This window comes from Dermacentor albipictus, chromosome 8, assembly GCF_038994185.2.
Source record: "Dermacentor albipictus isolate Rhodes 1998 colony chromosome 8, USDA_Dalb.pri_finalv2, whole genome shotgun sequence".
NCBI lineage: Eukaryota > Metazoa > Arthropoda > Arachnida > Ixodida > Ixodidae > Dermacentor > Dermacentor albipictus.
The window spans coordinates 130,643,603-130,659,326 of NC_091828.1; the positions used below are offsets into that span (position 1 = coordinate 130,643,603).

Here is a 15,724-nt window from a genome sequence, read left to right on the forward strand (position 1 = left end):
ATATCTCGCAAGTGGGGCTCAACTTGGCATTTGCTCTAAGCAAGCGTGCCTTCACACTGCTCGGTTTTAACGTAGCAATCGCAATAAGCGCCGTAATAATTTAACAAGGTTTTATAGCTAATTATAGCTAATTAGGCCCCTGTATATTGTGATTAGCCTCGCAAGCAACTTCCGCCTTTTCATTTGATTGATTGAATAAATGTTTCATTTCGTGGGATGATACGTTGGCCAATGCGAAGAGGAGAGAAAGTCTGTCGGAAGTGGAAGGTGCGCTGCGAAGTGCAGGATCCTCAACCGGTGTAAAAGCTCGGATTCAACGCATGCATCTGAAAGGTGGAACAACGCTGTCGCAGGAGTCTTTTCTTAATCTGTCCGAATTAAAAAATAAAATAATATACAGGTAGTATGTATTCTTGCATCAAAGAAAACATAAAAGCGAGTTACAATTGTGCATTGCTAACCAAAGGCAAATATGTTTTTGGTTCTCTTTCTACACCCTTCTCCATCTAGGCGAATCAGCCACACTGAACAATATATGGTTTCTAATTCATTCGTTATGCCAATAGTATAGAGATTAAAACTAGTTTCGCCAGAGCACGTAATATATATATATATATATATATATATATATATATATATATATATATGATTTGGACCTGATATACGTACGTTGAGTACGGCTAGTGTCACATATAGAGCGTGCTCGTAAGAAATAAGCGGATGTTGAAGCGCTCTTTTGCAAGTCACGTGATTAAAGAAGTGAGCGTTGCTTCAAGTATCCTATTAATAAGTTACGCCTGAAGCACCGTTCCCACCGTCTCTGATGACATAGGTCAAGTGAAAAAAAGAAAAAGAAAAGAAAACAAAGCATTTGGGCAGAGGGGGTAAGGAAAGAGGCCAGAGTATAGAAAAAGGATCATTATGCTTGTAGATCCCTTTCGACGAACGTACTTCCACTTGCCGTCCTTTTGTTGAGGGCACTCCCCACAAAATATTTGATGGAAGGTTGCGTAACATCAGCAATCCGACGCTTTCTAGTAAGTTGAGGCCCCTAAGAGGACAAAAACAGAAAGCAATGAGGGAGAGGGCTAAACAAAGATGGAGATAGAGAGAGAAAATGAGAAAATTAGAGGTTAGAGCAACTGCCCGGTTTATTACTCCGCACTGGGGGGAAATGGTAGAAATGACGAAGAGAGATGATGCAAACAAACAAACAAACAAACAAACAAACAAACAAACAAACAAAAAATGATATGAAGGGTATATGTCCACACAAACACGATGAGAGCACATGACAACGATCATTCTTTCGCACAGTTCAGATGCTTAAAAAAATAAACAAAAAGCATTAGCGCGGTTACAGCAAGTTGGGCTAACGTCGGCTGGAACCAGGTTCTACGTAAGGATTGTACTTTCCGTAAGGGGACGCTTGTGTAATTTGGCGACCGTGGCGCAGTGTACTGTTCCTTGTGCACTGAAACGAAAAAGTTCAAATTCATATAATAATAATAATAATAATAATAATAATAATAATAATAATAATAATAATAATAATAATAATAATAATAATAATAATAATAATAATAATAATAATGTGCTCGATCGTCACTTTGGGGCAAAAGACTTCGCTCCCGATGGGGCATTTGTGAATGCTCTTCCAAGATTGGCGACCCGGTGGAGAGATTATTCCAAAGAAAGAATGCGTTGTAACTTTCTCACACAGTAGTCGGCCCCTCCTCTCCTCCTCGACCACGTTCTCCAGAGACCCGTAGAGTCCTGAACCAACGTTCTCCAGAGACCGTGTAGGAAGGAGAGCTTGTTTTGGGGATACTTGGTATATGGTCGTGGGATTGCAAAGAGTACAAACACGAAACAAGGAAGGAATACACTACAGACACGTATATCACTTTATGCGTTTGCAAGGTGCCCGTTCAGTTTGCCCTTTTCGTCGCATACATGCATGCATGCAGAAAGAAAGGAAGGAAGAAAGGCAAAAACGAAAGAAAAATGAAAGAGAGTGTGTGTGTGTGTGTGCAACAAGCAAAATAAAGCCACAAGAAACAGACACAATATAGAAGATCGAAGAGGGATTCGCGGCTCTGTTAAGCCGCTTGGGTGTTCACGAAGGGTTTCTAGGGCGACAAACCTTCGGTGCCTCAACGTAAACACCGCTCTCGCCTTCCTCAGTGACCGTGGAGCAGCAAGAAAAAAAAAATGAAGAAGAAGAAGAGGGGGGAGGCGGTTCGTATGGTGGTAGGTTTGGCGGCGGGCGTCACCGTAGCGAAGCATCGTGGTCCGCTAGCTGTGATGTGGCCAGCGTGCCGTACGGGTTGACAAGAAGATCCGTTGCGGCGGGAAGCGAAACGCTGGGTGAGAGCGTGACAAAAAATACCCAAGGAAAAGGGCACAAGATGCCGAGTTCTCCGAGCGCGCAGTGAGTGAACAAGCTCTCTCGCTCACCCGCTTCCAATGCCCCCAACGCCTTTCACCCACGCCCAGCGAGCGGCGGGACGGAGCAGAAGGGAGAAAGGCGGAGGAGGAGGGAAGCCCTGCACACGACATCTTTTTCGCCCCCTACCATTCATTCTGTGACCCTCTCTCTACATCGGCGCTCGACGGGGTCTTTGCTTTGAGTAGTAGTACCTCGAAAGCTCGGCTCGTTCTCTCACAAGAATCTCTCGGAAGGGAGGGAAACACACCCTGACACCCCTCTCGACAGCAGGGCTTTTTTTTTTTTTCACCCGCTCTGCTACTCTCTCGCACCGCTTTCCGCAGATGCGTAGCAGAAAGAAACGACACGGCTTCCACCATCCTCCTCTTCCTCCTTACGCTCTTTTCATCCTCTCCTTTATGCTGCTCGCTCTAATGGTTGCTGCCCCGGCGTTGTGAAAAGCGATCGGTGCGCCGTTTCTGCGAAAGGAACGGGAGGGGGCAAACGCCATTATATTTTGTTTCTCTCTGGACAGCGCCTGCAGTTTTCTTGCTAGAGAATCCCTTTACCCTTCGTCACTCGCCCTCCTCCTCTTCGAAACACCCGCCGCGTCGCCTCCTCCTCCAATGCGAACCCACGAACGGGCCCGTCCCAAGTGCTGCTGCTGCCATCTTCTCTGGCCCGGGAAAACGTGTTTTCTGCCACAGTAGTGACGGACTGTGTCTCGTGCGTCGCTCACTCCGTGGAAGGCATTCTGCCAGGCCCTGATCTCCCTATTACACTGCAGCTTCGTTTGACATCGCTTCTCCAATATTTGCCTCTTTTCGACAGTGGTCTCTGTGTTGGTGATTGTGTTGTGTGCCGTAAAATCGCAGTGTTAATCGCTGTTCGTTTGTGCGTGTGCGAACGTCGTCGTCTGCTCCGAGGTCGAAGAAAGCCTTCTGTATTTATTTCCGGTGGTTCGTCCGTGAACCGCGCATCCCGTGCGTGTCTGTGTGTGTGTGCCTGTGCCGCCAGTGCCTGTGACAGCTGGTCAACCAAAAAAAACCGAAGGATTCTTGATATTTGATAATCGACTGTTACAGCGAAAGACAAGGTAAGTCTCTTTTCAGCGTTGCGGCACTCGCGATAATGTGCCCACCCGACACCGCTCTCATGACAATCCCGACAACGAAAACTCGCAAGAACGCTGGGCGCACGTTCCTGTTGCAGACAAAGCGCGCGTCTGTCAACGCCGTTCCCGAGTCCTGCCTCGTTCGTCTGCTAAGGAGGGAGCAGGCGAGGAGGGAGATCTTGTCATACCTGACTCTCCGCGGTAAATCGAGAGAACGACAACCCCGACGTCGTCAGCGGCGCTTTACGCTTGCTTTTATTTTTTTCGTTTTCCGTCCTAAAGCAACAAAATTGGCTTCTTGCGAAACGTCGATTCTGTTGTGGGAGGTCTGAGAGAGAAAAGTTCGGTGCACCGCAACCGGCACAGGACTCGTATGAGGGCGCGCCTGTGCACAAGAAGAATTGAATGCACCTTTTTCCCGCGACCGGACGCTCGCGTCTGGGTCCCCGAGTAAACTGGTTGTCGTCTGCATGCGAGAGAGCAGACGAGCGCTTCTCCCGAGAATTTCCCGCCGTGCGCTCTGTGGCGTTGCGTTTCTATTGTGAGCTTTCAACGGACAGTTTCAGTGTTCTGTGCACACTTCTGAATGAAAAGAAATAAATAATAATATCAAAGGAGCCAACCGAACAAAGCAAACGACTCGCTGACGAGAGGTCGATGGAAAACGACAGGCTTCATGTTTTGCCGACGAACGGTTTCGATTTGAAAGGTCGAGGGTGTTGACAGCTTTCAGCGTCTGCGGCTCGCCGATAGGAAAGTTTCTGTACGCGCTTTTGTATCGCGGTTTCTTTTTCGCTTTTCCAAGTTGAGCATTTTTTTTTTTCAGGGCTCCCTATCTGTTTTCTCTTCGATCGCCGCAGGTGCCAAACACTTCTGGTACAGACGTACTACTACCGTTAAGACGCAAGAAAAAGACAAGCAGCGGCGGAGCCCCACGTGAGAAAGGCCCAGCGAGCGTGCCTTCGAACGAAGCGGCGAGCCAGCGACGCACAGCGCAGACTCGGGAACCGCGCGGCGCACCATCAGCGAGCAGAGAGCGTCGCTAGGCCTAAAGGCGACGCACGGAGAGAAGCGCACAGCCGCCGCGAGCAGCGCGGCTTGACGGGAAGGCCCAGAGACCCAGTCGCACAACCCCTCCTTCCAACCACGGCGAACGATTCATGGCGACCACCCGTCTGCTGAACGGAGCCGTAGGACTCGTTCAAAACACCGGCTCGCCTCTCGACATCGTCGGCAAGGAGAAGCCGTCGGCAGGGACGCAGGCAGACGGCTACTACAACGGTGCCGTCTCGTACGAGGCACTCGGCGGCATCGACCCAAAGGTGAGCAATGAATCGCCTTCTCCGATGGCTTGCCGATCTTTTACTGCGCGCAGCGCAAAGCGACCTTTCGGAGCAACGCTCGAGTATGCGGGGAAAGGGTGCGATATTTGACCGCGGCGAGTCAGAATTGGAAGCCGTGTCGCCACGGCCCTCTCTCCTTTCTTTATCAATCGCGAGTGCCGCGCGCGTATCACCGCGTCTCCGGGCAACGCGCGTGCGGACGATGCGACTACTCGCACATTTCGCGGTGCGTGCTATCCGGGGAAGCCCACCTCCGCCCCCATTCTGCGACGCGGGAGGCGAGCGAATTGCATCGATCCTTCTTTGTCATCGCGACATGCGCGGCCCAATGTGTAATAATAGTAATAATATTAATAATAATAATTTTAAAAGAAAACATGCTTCGGTAGGGAGAGGGGGGCCTTCACTGTCCCGAGGCTTCTTTGTCGCGGTCGTCTTCCGCGGAACAAGGGGATCCTCGCGTGAATGACAGGCACACAAGGCGCGTCCACAGCACAGATCATCTGCGCGGCATCGCGAGCAGACCGGACGTCTGACGGACAGACGCGCGCAATTACAACCGCTCCACGGGCTCGCGCGGTGTCAAAAGTCTTAGGCCTAGCTGCTGTTCGGCGTGTCTGGGATTATTAGGCCCGGTCAAGTTCGTGGATTCCTTGTGTAAGAGTTCGTCGTCCATTGCAATCCCCGAGCCAGACCATGCAAGCACCCGTGGCGCGCGCGTTACATGCGACGTTTTCGACGAGACTTTTCCACACCTCCTTTGTGCATTTCTTCCGCGCATATCACGACGACTTCTGCGATCACCTCTTCCTACGCTGGAAAAACTTGCTGGCTGTTTAAGCACACGACGCCAGACGCATGATCGTTACCGTTTTGTTTCGTGCAGCGTGCTGTCGTATACGTCACGATTTCATTTTCGTCTGCGAAGCGAACAGCTGCGATGTGAGCAGACGACCTCTTCCTCGGAGCGCGAATCTGTCGCGTGTTTCAATTTTTTTTTTTCGGAACTCGACCTTCAGGCGTAAGTACTCCGTTATTACGTTCGCGAAGCGCCGCGTGAGCGTGCCAGCCATCCGCTGCGCCGACAGCAGAGGCGACGTCGAAATAAATACGAAGAAGCCGAGCTGGCGCTCTGTTTTCTCCCCGTAAAATCGATCGTGAGCTTCGTGGCGAGGGCTGGCCGCGCGGCCTCTCGCATCGACGTTTGTTTTGGGAGTGTCAGGATGAGCGTCGGGCAACGCGTGCAGGTTGCGTCACTGAGGTCGCATGGCCAGCTAGCGTCTTGTTTCATTCATTTCTTCGCCGCGGAATGGAGTCAATAAGTTCGCCATGCGCATAATTACTATGGCCTGGCCAGTTTCGGTTCAAACGCCGCCGAAGCCAAGAGCCAGGACGCTTTCGTTATCGCCTGACGTAGATACGCTGAATGCGCGGCTGCAACGTGGTGCTTCGTGAATGAAGGCTCTAGAGGGTGTGCGAATGGCGATTGCACAGTAGGCCATATTCGCTGGCTCCGTGTGATTATCGATACGCTTGACACGTTTCTTCGTCAAATCCGCAAGCCGCTCATAGCTTTCATTATCGCCTGGTCACTCGACACGTCTGGCGATGTCGCGAATTAAACGCAGTTTTACTAAAGTGTTACATAATTACAGTTTTGGGCGTCTTCGTGACGATTGTAAATTAGATAAGCGCCACTCACTCCGTGTGCGACCGACATCGCTTCATTGCAATTTGTCGCTGGGAAGAGGCCTGCTATACCACAAGCTAGCACTTTTAATTTGATCCAAATGCACAAGACAAAGAAAAAACAGGCTCTCGCTCAGCCGTGTTTCACTTCAAAAGCGGTGTTTACTTAGACGTGACACGCTTTCGTACGACAGGACTGCAATTTATTCTCGTTTCAACGAAGTGTTGTGGGACAGCGAATAATTTTAATTATTAAGAAGCACATTAAAGAAAGGCATGTCATATGGTCATGTTTGTGTTATGAAATAATGAACTGGATTACAAAGCAGCAGCAGCGGGATATTGCACGCTGAGAAGACCGATAAACATACAGTGCGACACAACATGAGAAATAGTATTGAAACTTCCAAGAATTCAGACGAAAAAAAAAAAAAGGTTGGCTGGTCGCGACAGCACATCACAGTCGCCGTAGGCGTTGAAGTCTCTCTAACGAAATTATTTTTTAACTCTGATAGCGTCCACGCAACAATGGTTGATAGTGTACTGTCAAATGCTCATATGATGCGGCCTAAAGCTCACGACACGGTGCGAAAACGCGCACGCAGCGAAAGCGAAACATTATGCGCGGACGTGCATGCAGATGCGCAGTCGGTCGCTGCGAACCCGTGCGATCGCTGCATTGAGGCTTCATTCTGTAATGCTCCATTTGGCTATGCAGACACCCCACTCTAACAACATGTTTCACATAGTTTGCTCTAGGCGTTTAGCTACCTTTCACGCCAGTAGCCGGTTCGGGAGACCCCATCGCGGCGACCGCGCGCAGTGGCGTTCACTGTACGTATTCGGTAAAGAGATAGCGTCTGCAAATGATTCTGTGCTTCCAGTTAGCCCAAGATTATTATTGTGACAGTAAAAACTTCCCTCGTTTTGAGAGTATTTACAGAAATGCCCAGGAGTCCTGCCGCGTGTTTTTATTGAGTGCCGTAAGCCAAATCTATGAGGAGCGCGCCGCGTGATCCCTCATACTACGCAAGGGAGGCGCTTCCGACAGATGGCGACTCCGTTAGTCCTCGTCCCCAATAGTTTTCGAAACATAGAGCGAGTGTATAACGGTGTTCAACAAGATAATAACAAGGAGAATCAGAAAAAGCGTTCCCTTAACCAAGAAAGGAAGAAAAGAAGGCGGGAAGGGGGGGGGGAGCTATATGCCTACGGTGTTTTCAGTAGCCCGCCCAAACAAATCGAGCTGCACAATAATAAAAGTACAACCTTGGTTTCTACCATGACATAAAATTTCTTCGCAAACACATTTGGAACAAATTTCTGCCGCTGTTACTATGTGACCGGCACCCCGATATGCATCAAAATTGTGGTTGAGAGAAATGTTATTTGAGAGAAAATTTATTTCTAAATGAGAGAAATAGTTATTTGTCATCAATGCAAGAAAGAATTTCCGACAACAGCGTAGTATTAAAACGTTACGATAACACCGTTCTGCACGCTTCAAACATGCAGTCGACGAAGAAAGTAGGTACCGGAATTTACGAACCTCTTCAGAGCCTTTAAAAGGGGGCGACAGTGACATCTCGAAACTGCACTGCGCTCGAGCTCACTCGACGCAAAGTTCAGTGCAACTGAACGAATCGTGTGGGGAATAAAAGCAAAGAAAATGTGCGCAGCTAAGCGGATATCGTGGTGTTTTGATAAGCTGATTGGAGGCAACAGGGTCGATGGCTGTGCATACAGTACACGGCCAGGTTACAGCCAGCGACAAACACTACTTGCACAAGAAGGAAGGTTGCCGCGTCCCGTCGTCTTCGTGCTTGTGTGTGTCGTGTTTTCTCGTTGGAGTTCACCTTTCACTAACGACTATAAGTAATTATGAATAAATCTGCACGACGCGCTTCTGCCAACGTTTGCCTCAACCATAACTATGAGATCCAACCTTGTCACAAAACATTTCGTGATAATATTGCTCGTTCTCGCTTTAGGCACATAATACTATATCGGGTATTTCAGCGCACGCGTTTAAATTTTTTTTAAAATCTGCCTGAGGCAGATCGCTCAATTCTAGTCCATGAGCTGGTCTACTAGCTCGAAGAGGCGGACATTACTTGCACGATAAATTAAAATGCATAATCGACTAATTAACAGAAAATCAGTAATTAAGTTCTTAAATAATTTCCTTATGACACATATTGCAATTTACAAATGCTAGCTGGGGAGTTCGCAAGGCGGGTCCACTTGGAACGAATCCTCAGGATGACACCAGATGTGACATACTAATTCCTGAACTTTGCGCAGAAATGCATTGGCGTTCCAGTTAATTGTCTACTCCAATGCATACAACGACATTTTGTTGAGAAAGTAGGTGGAACGACAGTGCATTTTTACTGCAAGTTTAGCGGCGCATATCTTGCGTAAATGGTGTCATCCACACAATTATGTTGAAGTGGATATTCCTGAAGTCTCAACCGCTAGGATTTGTAAATTACAATATGTGCCATAAGGTAATTAGTTAAAAATTAATTAGTGAACTTCTGTTCATTAGTCGAGTGTGTACTTTAATTTATTGTGCAAGTAATGTCCGCCTCTTCCGAGCTAGTAGACCAGCTCATCGACTAGAACTGTGCTATCTGCCACAGGCAATTCAAAAAAATTTTGAAAGTGTTCGCTGAAACACCTTGTATAATTCATGCACCAAAAGAAAGTGCTATTCCCTGCAACACTAACACTTTGTTTTTGTTTTTTTCATTTAACGCTTGTCGCATGATTAAAACGCGCCTTCCACCAATAACGCCGCTACAATTCGTATTCATCTATATCGCCTTTCCCTCATGTGCACTGCAATATAGGTCCACTGGCATGGTTCATACCTAGATTTCTTCTTTTTGCTTGTTTTGTGTTACCTTTCTTTCTACCTGTATAGTTAAATGCTCGATTTACATAAGTCGTTCAGTACTGGTTCTGGTGTTGTATACTTATCATTTATCAACATTTGTATCAACAGGTTTAAACAGCGCGGCGCAAAACACAGCAGCAAAACATGCTGTCAACATTTGTTCGCGCGCTGTTTACTGTGTTGTACTTGAGCGGGGGGGGGGGGGGGGGGGCAAGGCAAGCTACAGCACACCGTTGAAGACGTTGTCGAGCTTACTTCTCCTATCTCCATTTGACTACAGTTGTTCTGCATTCTCTAAAAAGCGCGTATTGTTCCTGCTTTTTTCTTTCTGTCTATTTTTTTTACGTGCCTCAAGTTTGTCTTATATGTATACAAATATATATATATATATATATATATATATATATATATATATATATATATATATATATATATATATATATGGCGAAGCAGAACGGCCTGTCTTCGACGAATTAATGGGTCGCATTGACTCACGCGCGCGAAGTGTGAAAAGGGACAAAGCTATGCAATTTTTCGGACAGCTGTTCCCGACGCTGTGTAGAGAGTGGCGCTTGCGCAACACGTACTATAGTTTTATATATTTTACTACGTTCTGATGAGAAAGAAAACTGTTCTCAACGTAGATCGTGCTGCGACGATGATGAAAAACGTTTATTTTCTCTATTTTGCAGTGATTTTTGCGGCATCAGATGGAGTCTTCCATCTTCTCTCCAGGGTCGGTTCCCCTAGTCCAGGGCTCCGCTGAGGGTAGCTGCCCTGCGTGCACGCCTTACTAGTCCTTGTTGGACTTTCAGGGTGTCGCTGGATAACATCCTCTCCCACTGTTCCGCACTCGGGTTTTTTATTATGGCTAGCCCTTCTGTTTTCTGGCAAGCCCATGTGGTATGATATAGGGTTGGTTTGTCTCCACACCATGGGCACTTGCTCTCGTACTGCGTGGGGTAGATCTTGCTGAGCATGTTTAGGCACGGGAATGTTCCCGTTTGTAGCTGTCGCCATGCTACGGCGTCTTCTCTGTTTAGTTGTTTGTGAGGGGGTGGGTATTTTCGTCTGATGCCTCTGTAGTAATTGAGTATCTCTGAATAGCTTTGGGCTACCGGCTCGGATTCCTCAGTGGGGTCGGGAATGTTGGATGCTCGGTTTGTTGCGTGCCCTCGAGCTATCCTATCGGCCTCCTGATTTCCCGTAATGTCGGTATGTCCCGGCACCCAAACTATCGTGTGTTTGGCCTGGTTGTTGACGGTTTTGCCACTTGAGCGGAGGATGCGGAGCGCGCTGTGGCTGATTCTGCCGTTTAGGTAGTTGCGGCATGCTGCTTGTGAATCTGTGAGTATGGTTAAGGACCTGTTGCATTGGTAGCCCTCCGCTGCCGCTAGAGCCACGGCTGCCTCTTCGGCCTCAACTACCGTACAGTTCCGAATTGATGCGCTGGTGATTTCTTTTAAGTCCGAGTTGATCACCGTTGCGACTTTGCTTTTCTTGTGGTTTTTGTCCTGAGTGTAGGTAGCGGCGTCTACGTACACTGTGTCATGTCTAGTTGCCAGTGTTCTTTGTACATACTCTGCCCTTGCTTGTCTTCGTGCCATGTGTAGGTTCGGGTCCATATTGCTGGGTATCGGTGCTACTTTGATGGTGTTTCTGTATTCGTCCGGTATCGTCTCCGTGCTTTGTGTCTCCTTTATGGTAGCTTCACCGCCGTATCTACTCAGGAGTCTTCTGCCCGTTGCCGATAGCCTTAGTCTTTGCATTTGCGCGATTATCTGCGCTTCTTGGAGCTCCTCGAGTCTATTGTGTAGCCCCAGGGCCAGGAGTTTGTCGGTCGATGTTGACTGCGGTAGGTGGAGCGCCGTCTTGAGGGCTTTCCTCAGGATTGCGTCCGCTTGTTGCATTTCGTGCTTCGTACAGTGGTAGTACGGGAGGCTATACGTCACTCTACTGACCACCAGGCTTCTGACCAGTTTGAGTGTGTCTGCTTCCTTCATGCCGTGTCTTTTCCGTGAGACCCGCGTTATCATGCGGGCCACTTGGTTGGCTGCAGTTTTAAGTAGTGTTAGGGTGTGGGTACATCGTTGGTTCGATTGTATCCACATTCCTAATATCCTGATGAGCGTCTTCTCCGGGATTGGCTGTCCCTCGAGGTGGATGTTCAACTTCATGTTTACTTCCTCTGGGACGGTGCGATTCTTCTTGCCTCGCCATACTCTTAGGAGCTCGGACTTCTCCGTTGAGCAGGCTAGGCCTCTTGCCTTGACATATTTCTCTACGCATGTCGCAGCTTCTTGTAATCTTTCTTCCTTTTCCCTGAGTGAGCCTTTGGTGACCCATACAGTGATATCGTCGGCGTATATGGCGTGGCGTACGCCGTCGATTTGGTCTAGTTGTTGGGCCAGTCCAATCATAGCAACATTGAACAGGATGGGTGAGATGACCGATCCCTGCGGTGTGCCTTTGTTTGGGGTGGTGAACTTTTCGGATCTCAGCTCGCCCAGGCCGATTGTTGCTGTTCTGTTGGACAAAAATGCCTTGACGTAGCTGTGTATTTTCATGCCGCAATTTAGGTTGTCTAGTCCTGTCAGGATGGCTTCGTGGCTTACGTTGTCAAAGGCGCCTTTGACGTCCAGTGCCATGATGATGTGCTCTCCGTTGAGCGGGATATTGCTCAGTACCTCTTCTCTGATTTGCAGCAGTACATCTTGGGTCGAGAGCCTGGCTCTGAAACCAAACATGCTGTGGGGGTACAGCTCGTTTTCTTCCATATGATTTTGTAGCCTCCTCGTAACCACTCTCTCATAGATCTTGCCTAGACATGATGTAAGAGAGATTGGTCTGAGGTTTTCCACTTGAAGTTTCTTGCCTGGTTTCGGGATCATGATGACTTCCGCGTGTTTCCATTCTTCTGGTACTGTTCCCGCTTGCCAGTGTCCATTTTACTACGTTCTGATGAGAAAGAAAACTGTTCTCAACGTAGATCGTGCTGCGACGAGACGTGCCACTCTCAAATGCGGAAAGCTATTCGCTGACGAGCCGGTCGCTCGATTCCCAACAAGTGACTCGCACGCTCACTCGGTTCGCATCACTTACCCGTACACCCGTCTAATAATAAGGTGACAGCTCTTCTCACGGGCTCACTCGCTTCACCACTTCTGGCGAAGGCTGTACACATACCGCATACTAGTACGGGTGCGTATCGTGTGATGCTGTAGTGCACTGCAAAAGAACTGGTTGCTGAACTAGTTGGAGTCGATCTGCGCCAAAGGAACGCAAACGGGAATACCGACCGCCGATGTGAACCGCTGTGATGAGGGTTATAGCAATAATAATAATAATAATAATAATAATAATAATAATAATAATAATAATAATAATAATAATAATAATAATAATAATAATAATAATAATAATAATCATAATACCCGGATCCCGCGCGCTGTGGTAATCGATGTAAGCGAAGTTTTCTGCGCTGTTTGCTTTGATTGACGATTATAAGTGGTGACGTTGTCAGCGAATGTTCAATTTCTTCAAAGTCTAGTCCAACACGTACGCGAGTGGCGAGTTGATGCTAAACGTTACCTTGCGTGCACCACCGTTGCTTCCCTGCGTAGCACACAGAACGCACACGGGAAGGTGTTTGCTCGAGGCATTATCTTGCGCCATACTTGATAACCTCTGAGAGGGTTGAGCGCATTCATTGCCTCACATGGCACATCGCATTGCGGCAGAAGCATTAAACTTTAATTAAATTATGGGGCTGTACGTGCCAAAACCACAATCGGGTTATGAGGCACGCTGTGCAGCGGACTCCGAACTAATTTTCACATCCTGGTGTTCCTTAACGTGCCTCTAAATCTAAGTGCACGAGCGTCTTTTTTATTTCCCCCCCCCCCCCCCCCGTCGAAATGCGCTGCTGCGGTCGGGATCAGAGGCGGGACCTCGAGCGATGCCGCAGCCACCGAGCTACCGCGGCGGCCACAGAAGTGCCGATTTGACGTGTGACCGTTTCCGTGGTGTGGCCTGGACCGTATACGGTGCGTTTTAATGCCACTCGGCTTCTGCACACCTGGCGTAAGTTGTCCGCACGACGAATGTACATGGCGTTTCGTTTTTCAGAAGAATGCCAGAAACGTACCGTACAGTACCTTGAGATTAAATTGATCCCATTTGCCCGCAACCGCTGTCGTGTCTATAATAGTAGCGTTTCCTTGCCTTCTCACGTCACCTTTTTAACCGCAACGGCCAAAATACGTATATATATATATATATATATATATATATATATATATATATATATATATATATATATATATATATATATACTCACTTTGCAATTCGTGACAGCACGTTCATGTACCCACCCTGAGAATTCCGCGCGAAATTCGCAACTGAATATTTGACCATCATTTTTTTCCCTACTACTAATAATTAGCCTATTACCGCGAAATGGACAATTGTAGAGCTCTTCAAGAACACTTTATCGATATAAAGTGATTCAGTGCGTCACTTGATTTAGTGTCCCTTTGAAGCAAAGACACGCAGGATAGATAACGTTTATTGCTTCCGGACGAGAAAAGCACGGCAGGGCGTTAACTTTTTCTTAAGAGTGTAACTACACGAGCGTTCTGGCAATCCAGCGGTCACACGACTGGGAATCCAACCCGCGACCTCGTGGTTAGCTGCGCAACACCCTGTGCTACACCGAGCGCGATCGCAATGGACCTCACTCTTTTTAAGGCTTCATATTTTCCGATTGTTGACGGACACGCTTCTTCGCATTTAAAGTGCTGTAGCCGCGAAAGTTGCCAGCTGCTAAGTACGGGTTTGCATCGCCTTGACAATGTCCAACGATACGCAAGAATTAAAATGTTTCACGCCGCGCACGAGTGCACGCGCGAGCTCGGCTACAGGCGAGAGAGAGAGTGAGAGAGAGAGAGAGCTGTGTAGAGATGGCGACGGGCAAGGAAGAAAAATAAGACGAAGGAGATTGCACGCTGAACGTGTGGTGTGCTTGCGAAGGCTCGTTAGAAACCGATTGGGCCCGAAATGACAACAACCGTTCTCTCGCGAAGGGAGCCACATGCAACGCCGGAAATGCGGGAGGCTCTAACACGTGGTGCTGTTTACCTCGCGCATACGCTGCTGCCTGTTCTTGTGTGCCTCGTGTAACATTTGTCGAACCGCGCAGGTATGGCCTCGGCCGAGGTCGCGTTCTCCCCGCGCGGAGTGAACGTGGTTCTTTGAAGTTGCGGGCCGGCGCTACTGCGGCGTACTACTATGAACAAAGAAAACGCGATACAGCCAGAACAAGTTACTCTGCTGGCGTTTTACTAGTCCGCCAACGTGCTCTCAGCCGTGTTTTTTTATTTTTTTTTGTCCGGGACTTGTTTCTTGTCTCAATCACTATCGTCTTCCATATTGTAGTTTTTTGTTTCTGGATTGAGAATCATGGCGCTGAAGTCAGCTCCTGTGTTGTTTCCTTAACTTATTTCCTCGCGCTCTGCAAACATGCCGATATTGAATCACCAACTCGCCCTAGCTTGCACTTTATGTAATAGACGTCTTAGCGGGAGTACGTTCTCCTCCTTTTGCCACCGTCGTCGTACGTATCTTTGCGCTGTTGTGCTCAGCAAAAAAGAAGAAATACAATGTTGGTTGATTTTTGTTCCATAAGTATGACTCATACCCACTACGAATTGTCCAAAAATCGGATGAGATTAGCGAGGAAACCCTTTTAGCCTTGTCTACAGAAAAATGTCGCCTCGCAGATGCTACGCGTAGCCCGGACTTTATTCTTTATTCGGGCGCCGCACTGAGCAAATAGAGCGAGCGTATCCAAGCGCGATCTCACAGCGTGGTCGGTAGAGTGGCCGTGTGGCTGCAATCCAGAGGGCTCGAGTTCAGCCTCCGGCTTTGCCAGTGGCAAACGAACCGGGACCTTGCTCTTTCAGCCATCTGTCGAGCTTCACCGCAATGCACCAGTGTAACTCGGCAGGCAGCATTACGAAAAGGTTGAACTTCAATAACTCTCAGTTAGCAACGTGGAGCGGGTGTTCGTTTCTAATGGCGTACGCATTTACGTCACTTTGCCGTAACTTTCCTGCTTCGTTGTAGCTGTGTTCTGGTCCTGTTAAGGCCACCGATCCGGCTTATTCCGCAATGTTTCGGCGCGAGTGCGTCGATGAGCTAGGCTGAAACCAGCATCGTTATACGCGCCGCCTGCCGATTTCCAG

The 15,724-nt window shown here is 48.3% G+C and overlaps 1 protein-coding gene across 1 annotated transcript in view; it reads left to right on the plus strand.

Moving 5' to 3' along the window:
• The first annotated feature begins 3,447 nt into the window (after positions 1-3,447).
• LOC135898265 (RNA binding protein fox-1 homolog 3-like) overlaps positions 3,448-15,724 on the plus strand; it is a 571,669-nt gene continuing 559,392 nt past the window's right edge. Inside the window, exons 1-2 of the mRNA XM_065427120.2 lie at positions 3,448-3,527; positions 4,406-4,867. Coding sequence (XP_065283192.1) covers positions 4,706-4,867 — 162 coding nt within the window. The 5' untranslated portion in view covers positions 3,448-3,527; positions 4,406-4,705. The remainder of the gene's footprint in view (positions 3,528-4,405; positions 4,868-15,724) is intronic.